This window comes from Lichenostomus cassidix, chromosome 20 (genome assembly GCF_008360975.1).
Source record: "Lichenostomus cassidix isolate B80296 chromosome 20, HeHo_3.0, whole genome shotgun sequence".
NCBI classification, from domain to species: domain Eukaryota; kingdom Metazoa; phylum Chordata; class Aves; order Passeriformes; family Meliphagidae; genus Lichenostomus; species Lichenostomus cassidix.
This window is the reverse complement of record NC_139500.1, coordinates 13,868,987-13,892,568: the sequence shown is the minus strand read 5'-3', so window position 1 is coordinate 13,892,568 and position 23,582 is coordinate 13,868,987. Positions and strand designations below refer to the sequence as shown.

Genomic DNA, 23,582 nt, shown 5'->3' with positions numbered 1-23,582 from the left:
GTCAGTGAAACACAAATGTTGTCTGTATTGGAGGCTGAAGTGAACTTAACATGGCACAAGTGGCAAAGCAACCTGTGACAACCGGCCCAGAGGCCCATGTATCCTTGGCATAGACTGCCTCAGGGGAGGGTAATTCAAGGACTCAAAAGGGTACTTCTGGGTCTTCAGTGTAGCTGCTGTGGGTACAGAGAAAATTAAGCAGCTGTCTCCTTTGCCTGGACTCTTGGAGGATGCCTTTGTTGGGGGGTTGCTGCGATGCTGAAGATGCAGCAATAACCCACCACCTGATGCTCCCTGATTCCCAGCCATGAGCTGATTGTCAGCTGGAGAGACCAGGAGTGATCAGCAGGACCCACTCACCCTTTAACCGTTGCATATGGACACTGCTAAAATTTGATGGAGCAGGGAGATAGTAGTGGGCTATCATGACCTCAACAGTCACAGCAGCACCAACTATTGCTGTCCCAAATGTGCTGGAGCTCCAGTACCAATTATAGTGCAAGCAGCCCAATGGAATGTCACAACTGATATTACCTCTGTGTTTTTCTCAGTCCCTGTAGCAGCAGAGCGCAAGCCACAGTTTGCTGTTATGTGAAGGGGTGTCCAACACATCTGGAATCAACTGTTCCAGGGGTGGAAGCACAGCCTTACTGTTTGTCATGGATTGATTCAGGCTGCACTGGAACAGGGTAATGCTCCTGAATATCTGCATCACATTGATGACATCATTATTACAGATGCAGAAGAAGGGCTGAGACCACCTCTCCTCCAGACCTTGGTGAGGGGACTTGTGGTTTGAAATCACAGGAATCCAGCAGTGAATACAGCAGAGAGTCCCTGACTTTGGCTGGGAGGGTGAAAGGATGACTGCACCATGTGGATTCAATGGCCTGCCACATCAGATCCATAGAGTACAGGGCTGCAGGGATAGAGAGTATGCCCTAATGCCATCAGGGTACAAGGCCTGCACCTCTTGGAGGAGCACATGCATGGATCACTGGCCCCTCGATGCCCAGTAGTGTCCTGTCAGGATCTATTCGGGTGCTGGGGATGGGGATCTTCCATTGTGCTCCAAGAGCAATCCTGATGCAGCTTGGCTTTGGAGAGAGAACCCTGAGTGGACAGGAAAGAGACAGTGATTTTGGCTTTTTTATACAAAAATAAAGGTTGCATGACAATGGTAAGGTGCATAAACCTTGTGATAATACATGGAGAATCCGTACAGGGTTAACTGCAGAGAGCTGGGAGGCAGCACAGCAGCAGCCAGCAGCCCTGAGGCCACTCTCAGTGGTTTTGAAGTCACAGTATGCACACAGGGAAAGGTGGCTCTCCATGGCCTGCTGCAGCTTAACTTCAACTTCCCATGCTCTGCTGCTGTCAAGCTTAATGTAGGAGATTGGAAGGAGTGTTTGCTCCTCTGATCTAGCAGGTAAGGGGCCAAGAGGAAGATAGGCATGGCAAGCAGACTGTGGTTTGGGGAACAAGGGTCCATGAGCCAGTTTTGCAGAGTTCCACCTTTGCACATGTGGCTGTTGGCTCTGAGCCTCTTCTTGTGTGACCAATGCCCCTTCCACTCAGTCCTCTCCATCTGTGCTGCATTGTATCACCTCAGCAGCCTCATGAACACCCCTCCAGAGCCCTTTTGTTTTTTGATTAGGCACCAGAGATCCATGGTACTGTGAAGGGATGTGTCCTACAAGGGCCCTGCTCTCCCCTTGGGGGCAGAACAAAGAGGAAGAAAAGATTTACAGTAAAAACACGAAGCATATATTTATCATGAAACACACATCTCTTGCTGTCAGCAGCCTCCATGCACAGGATCTCTGGTGCAGACCAGAGGTCTTCCTGCCAGGAAGGTGACAGGAGTACAGTTTGCACTGTGATATATGGTGTTCCTTCAATGGATGGCAAGACAAGGGGTTAAAAATCTCTTTGCAAGCTGCTATTTGTTTAGGTTAACATCTCGGTGCTTCACTGAACAAGGGGCAGTGCAGGTGAATGTTGCAGAAAGGACTGGGAGACCTGGCCCATGTGGGGCAGCCCATAAGGAATTTGCGAGACTGGGCTGACTTTCCCACCAGTGCACCTACTGGAGTACTTGCAGAAAGCAGAGAACACTGCAGAGAGGAAAACACAGGGTGTCCTGGGGGGCGATACAGGCAAGTGGTTGGTGCCACTCTCCAGCTCCACTCTGCAGCAGGGAGTTAGGTGAAGTGGCCCATTTTCAGGGGCTCTCAGGACATGGGGACCTTGCACCATCCCTAAACAATGCTGGTCTGTGGACTGAGGCACAGCTCCCTGCACAGTACCTTGTGCTGCCTTTTCCACTGGCTGTTTCACAGAATCAGAGAGTAGTTGGAAAAGACTTTTTAAAGGCCATCTATTCCAAGCCCCCTGCAATAAGCAGGGACACCTTCCACCACACCAGCTTGCTCCAAGCCCTCTCCAAGTTGGCCTTGAACGTTTCCAGTGGTGCGTCGTGCACAGCTTCTCTGGGAAAACTGTTATACTACCCTCACGGTAAAGAAATATCCACTCTAACCCTGCCCTCTGGCAGCGGGAAGCCATTCCACCTTGTCCCGTCCCTCCACCCCTTGTCCAAAGTCCTTCCCCAGCTTTCCTGGAGCCCCTTTAGGCACTGGAAAGAGCTCTAAGGTCTCCATGGAGCCTCCTCTCCTCCAGGTGAACAACCCCATCTCTCCCAGCCTGGCTTCAGAGCAGAGGGGCTCCAGCCCCAGGACTATCTCCATAGCCTCCTCTGGACTTGCTCCAGCAGCTCCCCATCCTTCCTGTGCTGGGCCCCCGGGCTGGACGCAGCTCTGCAGGTGGGGTGTCACCTGTGCAGAGCAGAATTCCCCCCCCCCCCCATGCTGCCCACACTGTTTGAACCTAGATAACCCACGTCGCTGTGACTCACTGTCAGCATCTGCAGACTAGTCAATACTATGGGCCAGGGGAGCAGCAAATGAACGCGGTATGGGAATAAAGCCAGCGGGAAGGGCGAGGCACGGCCTGGAGAAACAGAACTGGTGCTGTCGCTGTCCCCTCCCAGCAACGGCCGGGTCGCGGCGCAGCAGCAGCGCGGCCTGAGGGCAGGGCAAGGCCAGGCCGGACACCAGCGCCCTGCACACCCCGCGGTGGCGGTGGAAGAGGAGCGCAGCCGGGCTGGCGGAGCGGCACCGGCGGCTCCCGGTCGCTGCCCGCGGGGCTCGAGCTGGACGGGTCCAGCTCTTCCTTTGAGGCCGGCAGCAGAGGGCTGCCTCCGGGCACCCGAGGGCTGGGGGCGGTCGGCCCCGGTGAACCGCACAGGCCCTGCGCGGGCCCGGGTGCAGCGCCTGGGAAACGGGGAGATGGCGGACTCTCGGGGCCGGCGGGAATCGCAGGCAACAGCAGCTGGAGGCGGGGCCGGCGTGTGCGGCCCCTTTAAGACTAAGCGCAACACCGCGGCGCCAGACATAGCCGCGGCCGCTCCGCGTATGCGCACAGCCCGTCCCTGCGACTTATTCGCTGCCGGCGGCACAGGGCCCGCGTGCAGGGGCGGGGAGACGCGCTGTAGCGCGGTCGCGCAAGCGCAGGGCACGGCCCTGCCGTGCGCTTTGTGGCGCTGCCGGAAGCGGGCGCGGGCCGAGCGCAGCGAGCGGCGCTCCCGGTCGCGTGCGGCCGCGGCCCCGTGGCGCCGGCGGCCTGAGGGAGCCGCCCGCTCCGACATGTCTGCCGGGCTCTCGGCGCAGGTAAGGCGTCCGGGCCTCCCGCCACGGCGCTGCCGAGCCCGGCCTGCTTCGCTGCCGGTGGGGCCTGGGTTGCGCGGGCGCCGCCCGGAGCCTCCGCCGCGCTGACCTCTGCGCTGCCGCCGCCGGGCCCGAGCGGGGCGGGCGGCGGGCAGGCTTGTCTCCGGGGCTCCCCGAGCGCCTCGTGTCTAGTTGGTGCCGCGGAGCCATCGTAGGGCGGGAGGGAGCGACCCTCGGGGATCCTCCACGGCCCAGGGCCTCTCTCGGCCCGTGATCCGGCCCCGGGGTCGAACTGCGTTTCGGGTCCCTGGGAGGCGCGTGAGGTGTCACACGCGCCCTTCTCTCGTGTGCATCCTGCGAACAGAGGCAGGGCCTAAGGAAGGGAAAAGTTTGTGTCGCTCTTTCCCCGCCGACTCCGACCAACAGTGCCGAGCGTGCCCGGCTCAGGCCTCCCGGGCTCTGTCGGGGTTCTGCTTTCCCTGGCTCATTTGGTCTCCTGGCCCAATGAGCAGTAGATCGTATTTGTTTGGCAAACAGTGGACTGCAGTGGGGCTTCTTCTCAGAGTAAGGGGGCTAGGCCTGCAAGAGAGTCCTTTCTGCTTCAGCAGTTTGGGGACTTCACAAGCAACTGGACTGATGAATGAGTGCCATTGTAAAATAAAGTATTGAGTAAAAATTTTTGTCAGTGTGAGTCAGGCGAATGCATTGTATCGTGGTCGAGTTCATTAAATAGTTTTTGGCTCAAATGAGGGGTTTGAAAACTTACTAAAGTCTCAGATGACCTGCCTGGAAGATAATTTTCTCAAACCTACTGTTAAAAGTGAGAGTGATAGTGAGAAGCAAGGTAGTACTGATGTCTGAGTAATGAAGCTTGAAAGCAGAGTAACAGCCATAACACAGGAAACTGACTGATGTTTTTGCTTTTGTATGGCTCTGCTCATCTTCAGCTGTTACAGTATGCAACTTCTAGGCAGTGGCCTTTTCCATGGCAGGTGCCCTGCTTCCTGCTTTGGCGAGGCTGTGTCCACCACTGTTCCTGGGAACAAAGGAGGCGATGGGGTTCATGAGCAGGGAGTGCTGAGGATAGTGAGACCAGAATCCTGTGGCTTAAATGGCACCTTGTGTTTGAGACCCAGCCTTGCCTGTGGTGCATTCATGTATTAACTTCTACTACAATAACACAATAAAATCTGACAAATTCATATTCTCTGGGCAAGGGCACCTGAGATTCTCTTCTCGTACCCTTAGTAGTGCTGTGTCTGTATGGCCTGGGAAAGGATGACAGGAGTTCCTGCTTTTTTTTCTGTGCCTGATGTCTTCCTACCATGGACTACTATGGACTTTTTTTTTTTTTTTAATTTAATAGTTACCTTGATGTGCATATTTGTTTATTCTCCAACAAAATATTTAAAATACCAACTTTCTCCTTGTCTTTCTGTCAGATACGTCTTCTATTTGGCTCTTGCCACTTTTAACGTTTTTCCTGCTCTCTGCTCTGCCTGTTGTCCTTTACACACAATGCATGCCTTAGGCAGAGCTGACCAATTAGATGGCTCCAAAGGTAAGCTACCAGGAGGGCTGTGCTTCCTCAGGCCTGGTAGACTTAATACCAGAAGTGCAGTTAGTCTCAGCTAGATCTACCTTGCTTTCTCTAACTTCAGCTTGGAGGGCAGTGAAACGAGTGGACGTATGGCAGCTATTCATGCTCAGAATGTCCGAGGACTGAGAAAAATTGCTCATAAACCTCTTTGGTTTGTGCTTTGGGGGAAGGTGCGTTGTGGCAGGATGGCTTTCTGGCACAAATTGTTTCCTCTAGAGAGCAGTTGTCAGTACTGTTAGGTAGGAGAGGTCATGTTAAACAAGAAGGCTTTCTTTTTTTCCAGGAAATACTTATCAAGTGATACCCCAGAACTCTGATGTAGACCTTTTATGTGGCTGCTTCTCTGGTTTAGGATCAATTAGGCCTTCAGCCTTCTTTGAGCATATCTCTGCTGATGGTCTTTGTGTCTCTTGTACTACTAACAAGAGCCTCTGCTCTGCTTTTTTGGTTCTAATGAAAGCCAAGAAGGCTCCACTTTTGGGACAGCTTGTCTTTGTGCATGAAATTCTTTCGCATTGTAGGAAAACACTTCATTTTACATATGAAGCTGCTGAGCACAAAGACTAAATGTTCGCTTTTGCCCCCAGCACTTCCCTCCCTCAGTGCATGTTGTCGGAGGAAATGGTCTGTATGTAGGTATTGATTCCCTGACCTCTCCCCTGCACACACTCCAAACACTTCAGCTTCAGGCTCAGAGCTCCTGCACATTTCCTGTAAAGTAGCTGCAGAATGTGGCTCTGTTTAGTTAAATAATTCTCACTGTCTTAACTTTAGTGATCCAGGATTTTAAATATTTTAGCTGTGGCTTTTCATATTAAGTCTCTGGAAACTGGAAATAGGACTTAATTTTCTGGGTTTTATGGACTCATTATTAAATTTTTTTTGTGCTCGTTGGCTTCTGCAGTGTTTGAGAACTGAGGATCTTGGGTCTTAAATGCTGAGACATCCAATTTCAGTGGTTTATATGGTGATAACTACTGAAGTTCCTAAGCTGAAACAGATTGGGAGGACATACATTGAAAGCCAGATTATTTACCATCCTAAGGAATGTTGGACTTAATGCTCAGTTTCATGGTAAATGATAAATATTTTAGCTTCACCTAGTTTTAATGCTGGCGATTTCTTTTTAGGTCTGTCTGTGAGATTTTGGGGATGTTTTATTTAGTGCAGCCTGCAGGAACACACAGTGAACATGTAGCATACAAGAGTGTGTAAAACCGCTTGGTGAACATCAGAGGTTTGTTTATGATTGTTCTCACCACTCCTCTTAATCAGCTTTCTGAGAGTCTTTAGTAATTTGAACCCCAGTAAGACATATGTATATGTGAAGTGTGAATATTCAGCTTAAAGAAACTTGGGAGATGTTCGTTGGGCCAGTGAGGGTGCTTTATTGAAGCTGAAATATAGAAGCATTGCAAAAACAGAAGTAAAAATCAGGTGTGGTGTGACCGTTGCTTTTTTGGCCTTCAGTTTGCTGTTGCTGCTTCAGTACTTAGTGATAAATACAGCCTCTTGGAAGGGAGGGAGTCCTGCTGCTGCACAGCATTAGGTGTTTCTTGTCTAAGGCAAGTTATGAAACTGTCAGTGAGTGGAAGCTGTCAGGAACATTGTCTCAGATACCATTGTGTGGAGACTTTCCAGCCTTTTTAAACTCCTGCCCAGTTAGAAGATGCTGTGCATAATAGACGGATTTAGCAATATTCCAATCCTAACAGATTGCAGCCATTTCCAATTCAAGTGGCAGTTGGAGTCTTAAATGAAAAGTAACTTCTAGTCCTTGCAAGTAAAAAATTTAACTGCTAAATGTAGGGGGTGAATAAATAAATACCCTGATAAATCTCCCTCATGAGGATTTTGCGTCCAAATTAATAACTTGAGTATTCCTTGTGTATTGCTAAGACTAACAGAAGACTTCTTTTACAGCAACACCAAAGGAAGCCTCAAATACTAATAGGATAGAAGCTGATCATTAAATTTAGGTATGAATGTCAGGCAGCAGGCTGCAGGTGTTTGGTACCAGATGTTTTGGTTGTCCTACTGCTAAACCTTTTCAGCATGGCATATTGTATATATGCTGTATCTGTTAAAAGTGCTACTCCTCAGAGGTGTGGGTCACCCAGAAGAGCTTTGCATCTTTGCTTCGTCATGTCAGGGAGCTGCATGAAGGCAGGTGATTGTTGCATTCCCCTGCTCTAGTGCAATGAAGGTTTTCTAAAATGCAGTGGGATTTGGAAATCCTTGTTCTTTGAGTTTTTCTTCTAGATGAGAAAGCTCCTACATATGCATTGCCTCTGTTGTTTGCTTGTGCTGTCCAGCAGTTCCACACACCTGGGCATCCTGCTCTGGGATGAGGGCAGCCACAGTGAGTGTGCTGCACTTATCACATGCTGATAAGCTCCGGCCATGAGCTGTTCACTGCCAGCGGGAGGGCAGGAATGGAAAGGATATGCTGCTTCAAATCTGTTTATTTAAACCAACCTTCCTCAAATGCTGCTGCAGGGTTACATGCTTCTCATGAACTTGTGTTGCAGGAGAGGAATGGAGAGTGCTTCCCCTCTTCCTATGTGGGATAAGGGGGAAGGGACTGTGCTCTGGGGGTAGAAGCAGAGTGCTGTGGAGCTGAGAGGGGAGGGGGAAGTCTTGGAAAATGGATGATATCCTGCTTCTGTCCCTTCTGCTTTAACTCCAAACATAAGGTGGAGACTAAGATGGTGTTTGGGTGGGACAGAAGGGGGATGATGAATACTGTCTGTGGCTATAGGATATGAAAGGAAAAGATACCCGTATGGAGACCTAGATAGTGAAGCTAAGCAGTGACTGAAGCCATCACTGAGGATTGGGATTTTGTGGGTTTTGTTTGGTGGGTTTTTTGTGTGGTTTTTTTCTTTGTTCAATTTTTTTGTTTCGGTTTTTGGTTTAGCTTGGTTTTGGGGGTTTTGTGTATGTGTACATGTGACTTTTCTGTGTCATGGAATTGCCATTTTTCTCTAAGCCTAAGGGTTTTGACTGCAGTAATATGAGCATTCCCCCTGCCTCAGCCCCCAGAGGAGGTGCCTGAAGGATGCAGAGGTTGTACTTCCCACAGGCTGCTGTTGTACTGGTTAACTCTATCAGATAAGCACATGTGGTAGCTGCCTCAGACTAGGAAGGATGTAGTTTGGAAGACCAAGATCTTGCTGCCTCAGTTTTTCTCCTCCCTTGAAGGGAGTCATGAGTCTTTTTGCATAGGTCTTTGGTATAAACATTTGGGGAGTCAGCTAAATAGGCAGACTTATTTAAATGGTGTCTTGTCCCTAGGAATGTGTATTTTCAGGCCTGGCTTCTTGTTTGGTTTTGAGCCAAGGAATGTCTAAGGGAAGTGTTCAAAATATTCCATGTATGACTAACTGACTTCCAAATTGTGCCTGGTAGGTGTAGTTGGCAAACCGATACTGGAGTGCCCTCTGTGACAGTTGAGCTGATATGAGCTGTGTGTCTTGAACACTCCTTGCTTTTCTCCTATGCCAGCCCTGTTTTCCTTGTTCACGTGGTCAGCTGGCTCAGATAATGAAAAAGACTGCCGGTTCTGGTGGGAGAGGAGGAAAGGGAGGTGGTGCAGTTCCAGCTTTGGTTGCACCGGCTGCTGTGGTAGCACCTGCTTGAGCAGCAGTACAAAGCATTCTGCTCTCAGAGGGTTGTTCCTGCCACCTCTCTGGCCCTGGGTCCTCACTGCTCTGTTGTGTTGGCACAGATGTTTCTCATCTGAGTGTGTTTGATGTGCGAATCAAAACTGGCCGTGTGTGGTGGGTGTCCCTGAGCTGCCCAGTGCAGTCCCATGATGGGTGCTGCCTCGCCCCACTTGTTCCCATGGCAGGAGGCTGGGGCTGGGCTCCCAGCCCTGCCCCTGCATGCATGTAGGTGTTGGGTGTGCTGCTTGTGCAGCACAAGCTGCTGCTTGGGATGCAGGGGTGCTGCTGCCTTAGAGGGACTGTGAGAGCACAGCTTAACTTCTGCTGCTTCTAATCACCTCTCTTGGCTTCTGATTCAGAACAATCCCAAAATACCCATCCCAAGCCCCTGTCACTGCAAAAACTTGGTTAGTTCATGGTCAGCTTGGATTCCTGATCTCAAACTGCAGCGAGGGGAAATGCGTAACTGCAGTTGTGCTGGGATTGTTACTGAATGGAGAACTGTGTCTAGTTCTGAGATCGCTGCCTGGGAAATTTCGTAGTGGTTTTTCTGTCTGGAATCTGGGACACATGTAGATTTTTAGGGAGTCACTCTGTGTGTGTATTGACTTTACAAGGATTTGAAATGGACCCGAATACCATAGATTTGGAACTTGTGATGTAATGAAACTGTGAAGTGATGCTGGGTTTAAGCTAGTGATGCACTAAGGCTCAGCCAGTCCTGAACTCACTGCAAATAAAGGGCACTTTTCATTATCACTTAATGGCATTTTTCAACTACCAGTTTTGAGTAATGCCTGCTGTAGAAATACCTTAGGAATGTAAAAGAGGGTGAGGTTTTGTCTTCTGAGATCACTAAGGTGTTCCTGGAAGTTTCCTGGTATCATTTTTTAACTGTTGTTGAGGTGGAAAAGGGAACAAGGGATGAATTGCAGCCATTGCTTCTATGAGCAGAATACTTGTAGAACTATTTTCTACTTATCTGAAGATGTCATATAAATGACAGCATCTTTCCTGCAAAGATGGTGCAAGCAGAAGTGTGAGGTGAAGCCACTTCTCAGTTTTAATTATCTGAAATGGAGGGATAGTCTGATTACAGCAAGTTTCAGTCCAGGACTGTATTAATGCTTGTCTCTGTTAAAAACGTACTTAGGATGAGGAACAACTGTTGGAATCTGCTCCGGGTTGTCAAATGCATGAAATGGGTATGCATCTTGAATTTACAAGTGTCTGGATTGTGATACACAGCCTCGGTTTTGCTAACTCGTATCATAGACATTTTGACTAATTGTCTTTTTTTTGTTTCTTGTCCCCCAGGTGGTGTTTGGATTGTAGCATAGAGGCACTATGTACTCAGAGTGGAGATCCTTGCATCTTGTCATTCAAAATGATCAGGGGAATACCAGTGTACTTCACAGCTATCCTGAGAATGTGGGGAGAGAAGTGGCAAATGCAGTGGTGCGTCCTCTTGGACAAGCTTTAATTACATCATCTGTTGGAAGTGAGAGTTTACTGAAAACAGACAAAGAAGTAAGTGCCTTTCCTTGGAGATGATAGTTTCCTTCACGCAAGAGTGACAATTTAATGGTTTTCTATACCCTCTTTTATTTTTCTCTCTTTATTGTCCCAAGTTTTATGAAGTGTGTTACATTTCTAGTTTAGTAATCTCCATAGGGGTTTTGTTACCAACTAGATCATAGCAACGGTGTACTTAGTGACTTAATAGTAAATGTTTGTCTGAACTGTACCAGGAAATTCAGGCTAAAGAAAACCAACAAAAAAACCTCTAAATAAACCCAATGAACTTGGCATTTAACACAAAGCCTTTCTAATTACCTTCAGTTTTGTAGTAACAGTATGTGACTTCAAAAAAAAAGTCTTTGTATCATACAAATATTTACTAGAATTTCAAAGTCTTTCACCAACAGCTTTTGTGTGTTCTGAAGAGTTCTCTCTACAGTTTAGAAATTCAGGATTTGGAGAGTGATTTGCCATTTATTCATATTCTTCATAATATCATGACATGAGTTAATGGCTTGGTGTTTTCTTGCAGGGTATGTTAAACAGAATTGCCCATACAATGCAAACGCTGGTTTTTTGTGGTTTGTTTTTTTTTTTTTTTTTGAGTTAGAACTAATGTGCTATGACCAGTACTTACTTATGAATATTTATTTTTAATAACTTTTGCTTTGTGTTTGGTAGGTAAAATGGACTATGGAGGTGGTTTGTTATGGACTGACCCTCCCTTTGGATGGCGATACTGTGAAATACTGTGTGGATGTGTATACAGATTGGATTATGGCTCTTGTGTTACCTAAGGACTCCATTCCTTTACCCGTTATTAAGGAACCAAACCTTTATGTTCAAAGCATTCTCAAACATCTCCAAAATCTCTTTGTACCAAGGTGAGTGTTAGGGCTGGCATGCTCAGGAGGCTGAGGGATTCCAAGCTATAGTCAGCAGGTGACCTGTCAGAGGACTCATGAGGCATGGAGGCTCTTGAAAATGAGGCTGCTATTGCTGCAAGCTTGGGAGGAAGGTGCTTCTCCAAATGTCTTTTGTAAATTTTCAGTAGCAAATTGAGTTGTTGCTGCTGTGGTTAGGTAATTAGAATCACTGATGGTTCATAGACTTGAATGTTTACTGTCCTAAGAGCTTCAAGATTTATCTTTGTTGGATGACTGGAGGATAAGGGGAAAGGCAGAAGAGCATCACAGTGTGACCATGCTTTTCATTGTGTAAAACTGAGATTAACTAAGAGCACATCATGACAGTCCCAGTCCTTGTTATTCAGGATATGACCGCATTTATGATGTACTGAAGGATCTTGCAGTAAGTGACTGCTCTGTGCCTGCATCTTGCTACCTGTTAAATGGGCATGGTTATGTTTTCAAAGAACCCCGTGGTGGAGTGCTTGCTGCCTGACATGCTTGGATGATGGTGTTGAGATCAACATGTTTCTAAGTCTTGGACACAGCTACGTTATCAGAGTGCTCAAACATCATTACCTTTTTTGTAGTTTCTGACAAGCTTATCTGTTGTTGTTGGACATATGTACTGAATAAGTAAGATTAAATAATAGTGCCCCCAGAAAACGTACTTAACTTCAGATCAGTGGTTAGCATGTGTCTGTAAGTATCAGATCATCTGCTTTTATCAGTATTAATAATGTATCACTACAGGTGGCCTTCAAAGTGCTCTGCTGCACTTTACCGAAGTTTGTTAATAAAGGACTTTGAATAATAACTTGTGCAAATTCAGAGTAGTTCTTTGATATTCATTGATTACTTCAAAGTCTACCACCTACCCTTAGCTGTTGTTGCTCTTAACTTGTAGTGAAAATGCATTTTAATTCCCATTAAAGGATGGTCAAGGCAAGGACACAAGTCCGAGGGAAAGCAAGCTTCTGGGTTAGACTGCTGCAGAAGGTTGTCTCTAAGCTTTAATAAGTGCAGAATACAGTCTGCTGGGATCTTTTATTTCCTTGGCACAGCAGAGAAGGAATTCTTCACTAGTCCATTAAATAGTTATTTCTGTGATCCCTTGCTTGCTCTCACACTGGGGGCCCTAGTAGCAGGCAGCTCAGTAGTACAGCTTCTTGCATGCTGTTGGCACAGACTGCCACTTCACCCTTCTCTCACAAAATGATTGTTGCACCTCAGTGTAGGCTGGTAGACTACACGCAATAGCTGTCGAATGAAATAATTAACACATAGAGACAGGGAGGGCTAAAAGATCATTATTTTAAACACTGTCCTCATAGTAGAGCTGTTTTATAGTTTTTCTTCCAAGAACCTCTGAGATGCATCTGAAACACTGATTTTTCACAGCTGCTGCTGTCAACACTTGATGTTCAAGTTCCTACTCTGTTTTTAAGTTTTGCCCTCCAGGGAGCTGTGTTCAGAATTCACTCCAGTAACAGGAAAAATTTCTATACCGCAAATGAAATGCAGAACTGAGTTGTGCACACCTGCCTTGAATAAAAGCAAAGACTTGGTCTTATGTGTCTATGGTGGGGAAGACAAGAATAATTGCTGGGTTTACCCAATTGATGCAGGTTGCCAATGCTGATGGCCTCATGTAGGATACTTATCCAGGAGTAGGTAGGTAGGTAGGAGTTATAACTACCTACATTGAACTGTCTCCTGGAAAAATCTGTTCTTGTGTTGAAAATACTAAACCTTTATTGTAAGCCTGTGTCTTCTGGAAGATTGCAATTAAAATAACTTCCTTCCTTATCCTGGTTCTGTGGAATCGATATAGCTGTTGGTTTGGCTGCCTTAAAAGTGGTGCCCCAGAGTTGTGAAGGTTTCAGATCCAGAGAGGGATGTATAGCTGAGGTATGAAATGCAGCAGCCTGAAGCGGGCACTTCAGTGTTAATGGCATCTCAGGAGCTTGTGTACAGCCATACAGAGTAGGTGTGTATAGATTATTCTAATCTGAGTGCTCAGCTGAATCAAATATTTTCATGCACAGTCCTTGAAAGGATGTGGAGCTGGAAAATAAAACTGTGAAAGCTGGATAAGTCAAGTTGTCTTTCCTCTATCTGCTGGAGTTACGAGAGTGAGGGTGTTCGCGTACTTCCCTCCAGCAGTGGCCTTCTGTCCACCCTGAAGAAACAAGCACTTTGTTGACATATTTGAGCAGTCTCCAGGCAACCCCCAGGCTTTCCATTTCTGGCAACCTTAGAATATCCAAGAGGTCTTGAAGATGACTTAAGCAGTAGTGGTTGTTAACTGCTGTCAGATAAAGTTTCAGTGCCACAGAAACTGTTGGAAGGAAATATGAGAACTCTCTCCACCTGTCACACCTCCCCAGGAGAGAGAGTGAGGTACACATATCCAGCTCCTCTGAAACAAAAATGTCTGGAGTTGCCTGAGAGACCACGGATCACGTCACTGCCCAAGTACTTTTTTTTTTTTTTAATAACTTCATATTCATATGAAATCATGGGAACAGTACTTGTTGCAAAGGAGTGTGGCCAAAAGGCCAAGTTTTCTAGAAATCTAGACATCTAGAAGTCTAGAAATAGTGTGAGCAAAGCTTGCACTGAGTTAACTTTGTGGACAAGGGAAGGTCAGATGGACAGGAATCTTCAAACAGCCTTTACAAGATTAGCACAGAAGTTAGTCAGCTTGCATATAAGTTTGGGTTTTTTTTTGCTTTTTTTTTCCTCTTTTTTTTACAGTTTCTCTAAATAATTAGGGAAACAAGTCTTGAAGCAGCCTTGAAAGCTTCAAGCCTATATGGATTAAGGGTATCTTTTGATTTAAACAATCTGCTCTCTTGTTGCTCAGGCAAAAAATAGGGCTATAAGCAAGGCAGGGCTTACTTGTCCCAGAATTTGTTGTTCTGCAGAGACACAGGGTTGTGGTCTAGCACTAGTGTGAAGTAACCCACTGAGATCCTGAACTGTGGCTAGTAGTCTGCAGTTTTGCATTAGACATTATCTTGTGTCTTGTAATCTTGTTTCCAGTACTGTAATACAACATTCATGCTATCAAGATAAAAGCTGATAGTATTTAGTGGGCCAGCACATTCTTGAGGTGCTTGCCATGCAACATGAGTTGTGGGTTATAGCACATTGAAAGTGTTTGGTAGGAATCTGGTAATACTGCTTAGAAGTCCAGTGACAGGTAATACTTTTATGATTTTTTTTTTTTGGTCATCTCTGCAGTGAGTGGTGAGAGAAGGGATGATGAAATGATGCACAGGTTGAAATATGCCTTACATATATTGCACACTCTAATTTGTAATCTCCTCTTTCATCCTTTAAAATTTAGGCTTTGTCAGGTTTTTTACCAGTGTCCTCAGATACTGTCCAGAAAATGTCATGTTACTGTTTTGTATCTGTTCTGCCATATACAGATTAACTGATGGAAGAGGTGATGCTGCTTTGTGCTGCTTCTGCATAACTGTGTTGAGTGACTCAGCAGTGCCAGTGTGGATCTGATTATTACTACAGGGAAAACCTTGCAAATATGAAATTGTTTCCTTTCTTCCTTATTTACTCCCAACTGTTTGGATTTACAGAAGAGTATCTAGAAGGGGATCTTTAAATAGGAACATCAGGCTGAAGGAAGAAGGGATGAGAGTTGATTTGGAAGCAAGAGGAAACTAGGAAGAATTAAAACTAGTTTGCTAACAATATGTTCTCCGAGTTTTGCCACTTCTGAAGTATGTATGCAATAATTCATGATGTCTCAATGGGCTTGTCATTGTTTGGTCTGAGATAAATCCCTTTGCCATGATGGATTGTGCTTGCTCTGATGAGTGCTCACTCTGTGGCATTGAGCCTCTGTCACATAGAGACAAGCGTTATGGTGCATCTTGTGCTCATTAAGGCAGAGTTAGGATGCCTAGAGACAGAGTTGACATTCATAGAAGCATACTGGCTCACGTTCTTGAGTCTCGCTCAGTAATATTTGTTTCCTTTTGTAAATGCTGAAAGTTCATGTTATTGGAGCCATAATTTTATAGTTCTGTTTCTTGGGCATTGTTTTCTTCTCTTGCAGGCCAGACCCGGGATCCAGTCAGATCAGACTGTGCTTGCAGGTTTTGAAAGCTGTCCAGAAGCTGGCTCATGAATCGACAATTATGGCAAGGGAAACCTGGGAGGTTTTGTTATTATTTCTTCTTCAGATCAATGACACTCTTCTAGCAGCTCCAACTGTGCAAGGTTCATGTTCATCTTCCATTTGGTTCAATTACTGGAAAAACTTCTGACTCTTCTTGGCATTCAGCTGCCAGCAGGAACCTGTTAAAAACTTAGCAGCTACCAAAGCACAATAGCTGACTCCTAACTCTGCCCCATTACTCCAAAACAAAGCATTGCCAGAAAAGACTGAATGATTTGGAGCTGAGTTTGCCTAAAAGTACTTTTGCAGGATAGGGACTTTATAAAAGAACAGTTTCAGGCAGTGTTGTTCCCTGTTTCATTGAAAACCCTTTGTCTTGCTGCTTGGCCTGCGTAGTACAAAATAGTAGTGTCAGTTTTACTTATTAAAAAAAAAATCAATATAGACATAGTGCAATAGAAGACTGCATAAGATTGGTGAATTCCTGCTGTCCCTTATTACATACATGTGGCTGGGCTTTATCTATTGTATTTGGTCTTGCAAAAAGGCTAATTGGCTGTAGGAAGCAATCAAGAATCACTCCTAAAAATCATGATCAAATTAGCTTAATCTTTATGCACTTTAACCAAAACCTCCTTGGGAAGATATTTGGAGTTATTTCGATGGAATACTAACTGAAGTGTGCTGTTTCTGTTGTAAGGTGGCATTGCTGAGAATCTGGCTGAGAAATTAATTGGCGTGCTGTTTGAGGTATGGCTACTCGCTTGTACGCGGTGCTTTCCAACACCTCCTTACTGGAAAACTGCCAAAGAGATGGTGGCTAACTGGCGACATCATCCTGCAGTAGTTGAGCAGTGGAGCAAGGTCATCTGTGCCCTTACATCCAGGTAGGAGAAATACCACGGAAATTCATTTATGTATGGAGATGATCATGGTTATACGTGTTTTGAAGTTGCTTATTTGTTGTATGCACAACAATCCAAAAGTGAATGAGCAATGCATAGTGAGAGATTTTGCTGTATCCTGGGATTGTGTGTGTGTATTCCTTTGTTCTGCAAGGGAAGATCTGAGTTGGATCGTCTCTGTTATTGTGTAAGCTCAGCACGTCTCTGATATTTAGCACTTTGCGGTGTGTGTGTGTATTATTCTCCATCATGGGCTCTTCATCATGTGTCCTGAGGAAGGACTCAAGAATATTAGTATAGCATTATATATGTGTATTTAATGGCAGTCACCATCAGAATTATTAGGTGTTTGTTAGTGCTCATGCTGCTGGGTTTGAGGTGATTCTTGGACTCTGCTTGGACACTGGGGAGCTGAAACTGTGTTACAGCTGCCTGGCACTGGTGCCCTAGCAGTCAGGATGTGATGGGCCAGAGGCAGGCTACAGGCTCTCCTCTGCTCTAGAGAGTAGGGAAGAAGAGCTGTACCACACCTTGCTGGGTATGGGAGCAGTGAGGATCATTAAATGATAGAACTCTTTAGGTTGGAAAAGACCTCTAAGATCATCAAGTCCAGCCATTCCCCCAGCACTGACAAGCCCACACTAACCCGTGTCCCCAAGTGCCACATCCCCTTGTCTTTAATATCTTTTGCTGACTCCACTACTACCCTGGGTAACCTGTACCAGTGCCTGACAACCTTTTCCATCCAGTCTAAGTGTCCCCTGGCACAATTTGAGGCCATTCCCCTGTGTCCTGTCCCTTGTTACCTGGGAGAAGAGGCCAACCCTCTGGTGGCTCCAGCCTCCTTTCATGTTGTTGTAGACAATGAGAAGGTCCCCCTGAGTCTCCTTTTCTCCAGGCTGAGACCCCCCAAGCTCTCTCAGCTGCTCCTGGTTCTCCAGCCCCTTCCCCAGCTCCGCTCTCTTCTCTGGATACACTCCAGCCCCTCACTGTCTTTCTTGCCATGAGGATGGGAGATGCCTCACCAAGATAGTCACTGCCCTGGTCCTGCTGCCACACCATGGCTGGTACAGGCCAGGTGCCCTTGGCCTCTTGCACACCTGGGCACACCTGGCTCATGTTCAGCTGCTGTTGATCAGCACCCCCAGGGCTTTTCCTACTAGGCACTTTTCAGCCACTGCCTCAAACCTGTAGCTCTGTGTGTGGTTGTTGTGACCCAAGGGCAGGATCTGTCACTTTGCCTTGTTGAACCTCATAGAGTAGCTTCAGCCCCTTGATCCAGCCTGTCCAAATCCCTCTGGAAATTCTTCCTGCCCTCCAGCAGGTCAACTCCTGCCCACCTCAGGCCACTGCAAACTGACTGAGGGAACACTCACATCTGGGGATTGCAAGAGAGTTTCAGCTGTAGTAGAAGGCTCTGAACAGTGAGAGGAGTCTCAGTACCCTTAATATCAAAGTAATTTTGGAATGAAGTCTTTGTAGGACAAATCTCAGCCTCCTAGAGGAAAGAACTGAATTAATTGCTGGTAAGAGTGTTGGAAAATATATCAGGTTAAAAATTTTGTAAAACTTTAGTCAAAGGTTTTGCTTGTCTTTACCCTGGGAAAAGGAATTTTAGGTTTCTTCCAGGGCATTGCTCCACCAGATGAGGTCTGGTGAACTCAGCATACCCACAGATTGGGAGTGCCCCCGAAGATAACCAGAAAGATAAAGACTATTAACAGAACATTGGCCAAGACCTTGTAGTTATCAACAAGACATGATGGATATCACAAACGGCTACCCCAGACCACCTCCAGCAGAGCTAAAGACATCATAGCCCGGAAAAAAGACTGATAAGAAAAACTGAAGAATGAGGAATCTAATTAGCATCAGAGGCGAAGAGATTCGGATCCAATAGAAAACTGAATACTAGGAGTTTGCTCAACTTTAGACCAATGAACACTGACCCAATGCTTTCCTATATATTTTTACTGTATAAAATACCTGAAAAATCGAGTAAAAGCTGTGTATCATGGAATGATTCTCTCTGCACACCCGGGCTATGTGTGGATGAGATGATTTCTGTGGTACATCTGGCCAGATAATAAAGTAATGCCTTGACTCTCTATCATTAAAATGCTGTTAGAGGGTTTTTGTATTTTTTTTCCCGCAGATTCGGTGACAAGAGGATCTGAGTCTCCTCTTCCCAGCTCTCCTGAAATACCAGTAACTTACTTCTGTGAAAGTTCAAAGATGTGTTAAAATTGCTGCATTGTGAAATATTCAATAGTGTATTTTTCTGCAAGGGTTTATTTTAACTTTGAAAACTTTTGCTTTGTATTACCTGTCAAAATGTGAGGTGTGGATAGATTTTTCCAGGTTATGCAGCTACTTCTTAAACCTGTGGGAAATGAAGCTGCAATACAAGTTATGTGTATTTCCCACGCTATTTCTTTAGCTATTTTTAGCTTGTTAGATGTAGTGTTACATAATGGAAAATACTTTATGATTCACTGATCTAAAAAGAACAGCTCTGTCTCAAAATGTGTTGGTGTTCTGCACCATGCACGTGCCTACACTTTCTCTCCCCCTGTTGACTAACAGTCTTGGTTCTGTTGGTGCAAAGGAATCTGCAGGGTTTCTGGAATGTTTTAGTCTGTGTTCAGTAATGTTGGTTTATGCCTGATACATGGAAAGTTAGACTCCTCTGAGGGTGGCTTTAAGTTCAGTGGTATTTTAAGCTGCATTTTTAATATTTCAGTGAAGCTCCAATGAAGTTAAAATGTTTTAGTAAATAGTTCTTTGAATTGAGTCATTAGCAATAAGCTGAGAGTAAATGTTTGAAATTAAAACCAAATGGAAAATTATATTTGGAAATCTGTACACATATGCAGTGTTAATTTATGTCCTTGGCTATGATTTCATAGCTGGATGAGACTAGAATCTTAATTGTGTTGCCATACCAATAGATGCTACTTTTACCCCATCTAGGTTGCTTTAAGTATATTTTATCTGTCTTGGATGTTTGGCTTAGAATTTAGGTCTGTCTTCAATCATTCTTGAAAATGTCCCATATTTCATTAAAGATTTGGCCATGCTCTTTGAAAAACTAGTTTCTTGCAATCATAGGGAAAACTAGCAGAGCACTGTGTTGCCAGGCAGTTGCATGACCCAAGACTCTTTTGGGTCTTTCAGAGCCAGGTAATTCTTAAGCAAAAACCTACCATGGGGTTGGGCCTCTGGGCTCTAAAGGTAGATGGGGGCAGGGCTGGAGAGCATTACTACCTGGTACAGATGTGTTTTTCTGGTGTTAAGGAACCTTCCCAGTCTGACCATTCCCAAAGACTCTCTGGCAGTCACTCTCCCACCACCAGCGACTTCAACTGCTGGGATTGAAGCCCCTTTGCAGGGGCAGCTCCAGTGAGTGGAAGAGTGCCCTGCTTGACTCCCTGCACTCCCCATTCTCACAGTCAGACCAGGTTTCCTCACTAGTTTGGCTTGAGGTTTCCCATGAGAGTCTCAGGTGTCTTGTTCCATAAAGCCGTTTATTCCTGGCACAGTAACAGAGAAACAGCTTGAGCTGGTGCCTCCAAGGAGCAACCCCAACAAAAGACTCCTGGGCTTTTATGCCCTCACAGTCCAAGCCCGTGCAAGTCCTGGCTCTTCCTCCCTAGTCCTCAGCTCCTGCAGTGTCTCCAAGTGAGCCTGAGCACCTGGCTGGGCCACAGGTCCAGTGCCCTTTGTTAGTGCCCTTTGTTAGGCACAGGCTCGGCAGTTCCCAGCCTCTTGCCCCAGGCGCCCTTCACGGAGCTCAGTCTGCAGCTGTCACTGCAGCTGCACCACCAGCTCCTGCACTGAATGGATTCCGCATCATCCTTGCATCTGGAGGAGGCCTCATGTCCTAAAGCTCTTTTGCTTTTCTATCCAGGCTTGTTAACAGGCTGTGATTTCAGACAGTTGTATTAATTGGCTGCAGGTTGCTGTAGTCCCAGTGCTGCGAGAATGGAAGATGGAAATTCAGCCTGTTTGACTCTTGGTTTAGGAGTCAGCCATAGACTACTTCTCTCCTCCTCCTAGTTGTAAGGACTTCATTACACTGTACGGCTTTAAAAGTGAGCAAGGGTGAATGGGCCATATCTTGACCATTACAAGGAAGTTAGCTTAGGGAGTGACACAAACTGATTTCTGGGAATGCTGGGATATTGAGAAGGTGCAATGCACATCTCTTCCATTCCTTTAGAGAACAGCAAGATTATGTTGATCAGGGAAATTGAACTGTAATTCGGTGAAGCTGGGTATGAAGCAGGGGTCATATTAGACAGCAGGACCTCAGTGAAGGTCACTGGTGACTCTTCAGGTAGTTATCCAGTGATCCAGATCCTTATGGCACTAGATCACTGTGAACCCCTCTGTGGGTTTGCTCTTTGCTGGTCTGTAGCTCCCAGCCTCTGGCAGATGTGGTGCATCTGTTTTGAAGAACTCAGTGGACTGTGGGTTGCAAGCCCCGTGCTGCTTGTAGGTCAACTGTGAGTGCTGCTCAGGATGCTATGGTACAGTGTAGGTCATCAATCATGAGCTAGAATTTAGAACTGTAACCTAATATGACTTGTTAGTGTCATTCAATGCTTGAGCTAAAAAGCTCTGAGGATAAGGGCTTAAATTCCTTCTTTTAAGTTTTTTCTTCCTTCTCATGTGACATCCTGTCAGATGTGCATGTGGCTGTGATAATTGGTGACCCCTCTGGCTAAGCAATGGGAGAGATGCTGGGGTCTCTTGTGCCTTAACAGCTCTTGGGTTTGGCTGGAGCTTTAGGACGGCTTCAGATGTCCACCATCCAAAGCTGTAAGAGGGCTGAGTGATTGTATAAAATGGGGATCTCTAGGAAAACTTGGGATGTTGCATTGTTGCCTGTGTGCTCACCTGTGGGCTGTTGATACCTTTGGGGCTCAAATGCACTGTTAAATTTTGAGAACTATGAGCTGAAGGACAGGTCTGTCTGACTTGCTTTCTAGGTTGCTGCGTTTTACGTATGGACCTTCATTTCCTCCATTTAAAATTCCTGATGAAGATGCTGGTCTGATTCCTCTTGAAATGGATAATGAGTGCGTTGCACAAACTTGGTTTCGCTTTTTACATATGCTGAGGTATTGTAATTACAGTCATCCATTGTTCCTGTTCTTGCATCAGCTCTATACATTTGCATGACATATAAAACATTTCTCGGGAGGTTGCCAAGATTAAGCACCTAAATAGAATAAAATGAGAGCATTATTGTGCCAGTGCCCTGCAGCAGCTCAGGGCAGGCCATGAGTGGTGTTATTCAACTTTGAGCTCTGACTCTTTCAAAATATAAACTGGGGGGTATCCGTTAATTAAAACCTATTTTAGCTATTTGGCATTTTGGAGGATCTGAAAAACAAGAGTTCAATAGAATTTTGTTTCTCTGAGATAGCAAACAGGAAAAGCAGAACAATAGTTCTGGGAGATGCATACGACTTCCATTTATTCTCCAGGGTATTAAATTCCACCTACAAAAGTTTATTTTTAAAATGGGTGTTTTTCTTTAGTTTTATGAAGAAATCTATATAGTTAATTTTAACATATGTGTTAATCTTTCTTAAATGCACAACTGAGCCAGGTGCTGTGTTTTGTTTTAAAGATTTTTGGGCATGGCATTACATTATTGCTCTCAATGGCCAGAATATGCAACAATTCATATTAAATGCTATTTAATAGTTAAAGCTAGATAAACATTAGACTCTTTAAAATCTACTTCTTTAGTAACTAAAAAACCCTCTTTTTCTTCATTTGTAGTACTGGTATTACAAGTACTGTACTCTTCAAATTTGGATTTTCAAATTTGCTCTTTCAGGATTTGAGTCAGTCAGGAAAAATTGCTCAAGCTTTTACAATCCACTCCCCTTCTTGTCACTGTTGGACAATATTTAATTCATTGCTTACCTTTCTAGAATAACTTTAACAATGTAAGGAACTCTTAACTGGGTTCAAAAGATCTCATAGGTAATTAATATTAGTACAATAATTTGTCTACCAAGTGTATGCTCTGTTTTATTTTACTAAAATTGGTTTGTTTTATTTTACTAAAATTGTTCCGTGTGTTTGGGTAATGTTTGAAATGAAGACAGTTAAATACTGCCAATGGAGAAAGTGAAAATTGCCTTCCTGTGATGGAGTAACAGCTAAAATGTATTGACGTTGGATGCTGCTTTGTGGTGTTATTTAAATGCCTTAAACTATAGCATCTTCAGGTGTTTTTAAAATCTTAACAGCTGTTCTTAAACTGACTAACGTATATTTTGCTCTTTTTGTGTGCAGTAATCCTGTGGATTTGAGTAACCCAGCCATCATTAGCTCTACCCCCAAATTTCAGGAGCAGTTTCTGAATGTGAGTGGGATGACTCAAGAACTGAATCAGTACCCCTGCCTTAAACATCTGCCTCAAATATTCTTTCGTGCCATGCGTGGAATCAGCTGTTTAGTGGATGCATTCCTAGGTAATGCTTTTGGTTTACACACAGATATCTAGGAATATTAACTTAATCATTGTTTTATTGTCTTTATGTTCTCCATAAATACAGCAATAACAATTTGTCCTTTGCAAGTATATCCTGCAATTGATAAGGAGGGGATCTCAGATAACTTCTAAAAAAACCTGTGTACACACAATAACATTTGAACATGCAGTTGTGGATGGCCTTAATTTCAAATGCAAAACAAATAAATCTGAAATCTAAAATAAAACCATGGATCTCTTTCCCAAACAAGACTTTTTTCTCTTTCCATCTAATCACCAATGCAAGTGCTATGCTTTAGCATGTTGTGAGTGCTCACCACTGTGTTTCTAATCTTTGTGGCAGCTGCTGTGTGCCTGTTTTATAAGGTGTTGAATTTGGACTATCATCTTCAGATCTTTGTGAGAGTTTTACTTACTTTATGGTTGGTGGGTGACTACTACTGCTGAGTAGAAAAGTTGTGTTTCTTTGTGTCTGCTGGTGACTGAGTAGCTCAAATTGGACTGAAAAGTAAAGCAGAAGTAAGCATTGGCTGCTCAGTTTTAAGTAATAGGATGGAGTCCCTGAAATTTAGAGCATTATATTTA

General features: G+C 45.0%; 1 protein-coding gene across 4 annotated transcripts in view; it reads left to right on the top strand.

Annotated features, from left to right (window-relative positions):
• The first annotated feature begins 3,512 nt into the window (after positions 1–3,512).
• RALGAPB (Ral GTPase activating protein non-catalytic subunit beta) overlaps positions 3,513–23,582 on the top strand; it is a 66,044-nt gene continuing 45,974 nt past the window's right edge. The window contains exons 1-7 of one of the 4 annotated variants that reach the window (XM_085079227.1): positions 3,513–3,731; positions 10,314–10,526; positions 11,199–11,401; positions 15,513–15,676; positions 16,276–16,462; positions 21,475–21,606; positions 22,799–22,977. In XM_085079227.1, the coding sequence (XP_084935353.1) occupies positions 10,344–10,526; positions 11,199–11,401; positions 15,513–15,676; positions 16,276–16,462; positions 21,475–21,606; positions 22,799–22,977 (1,048 nt within the window). In that variant the 5' untranslated portion in view covers positions 3,513–3,731; positions 10,314–10,343. The remainder of the gene's footprint in view (positions 3,732–10,313; positions 10,527–11,198; positions 11,402–15,512; positions 15,677–16,275; positions 16,463–21,474; positions 21,607–22,798; positions 22,978–23,582) is intronic. The other 3 variants (XM_085079226.1, XM_085079229.1, XM_085079228.1) reach the window with 3 other exon arrangements.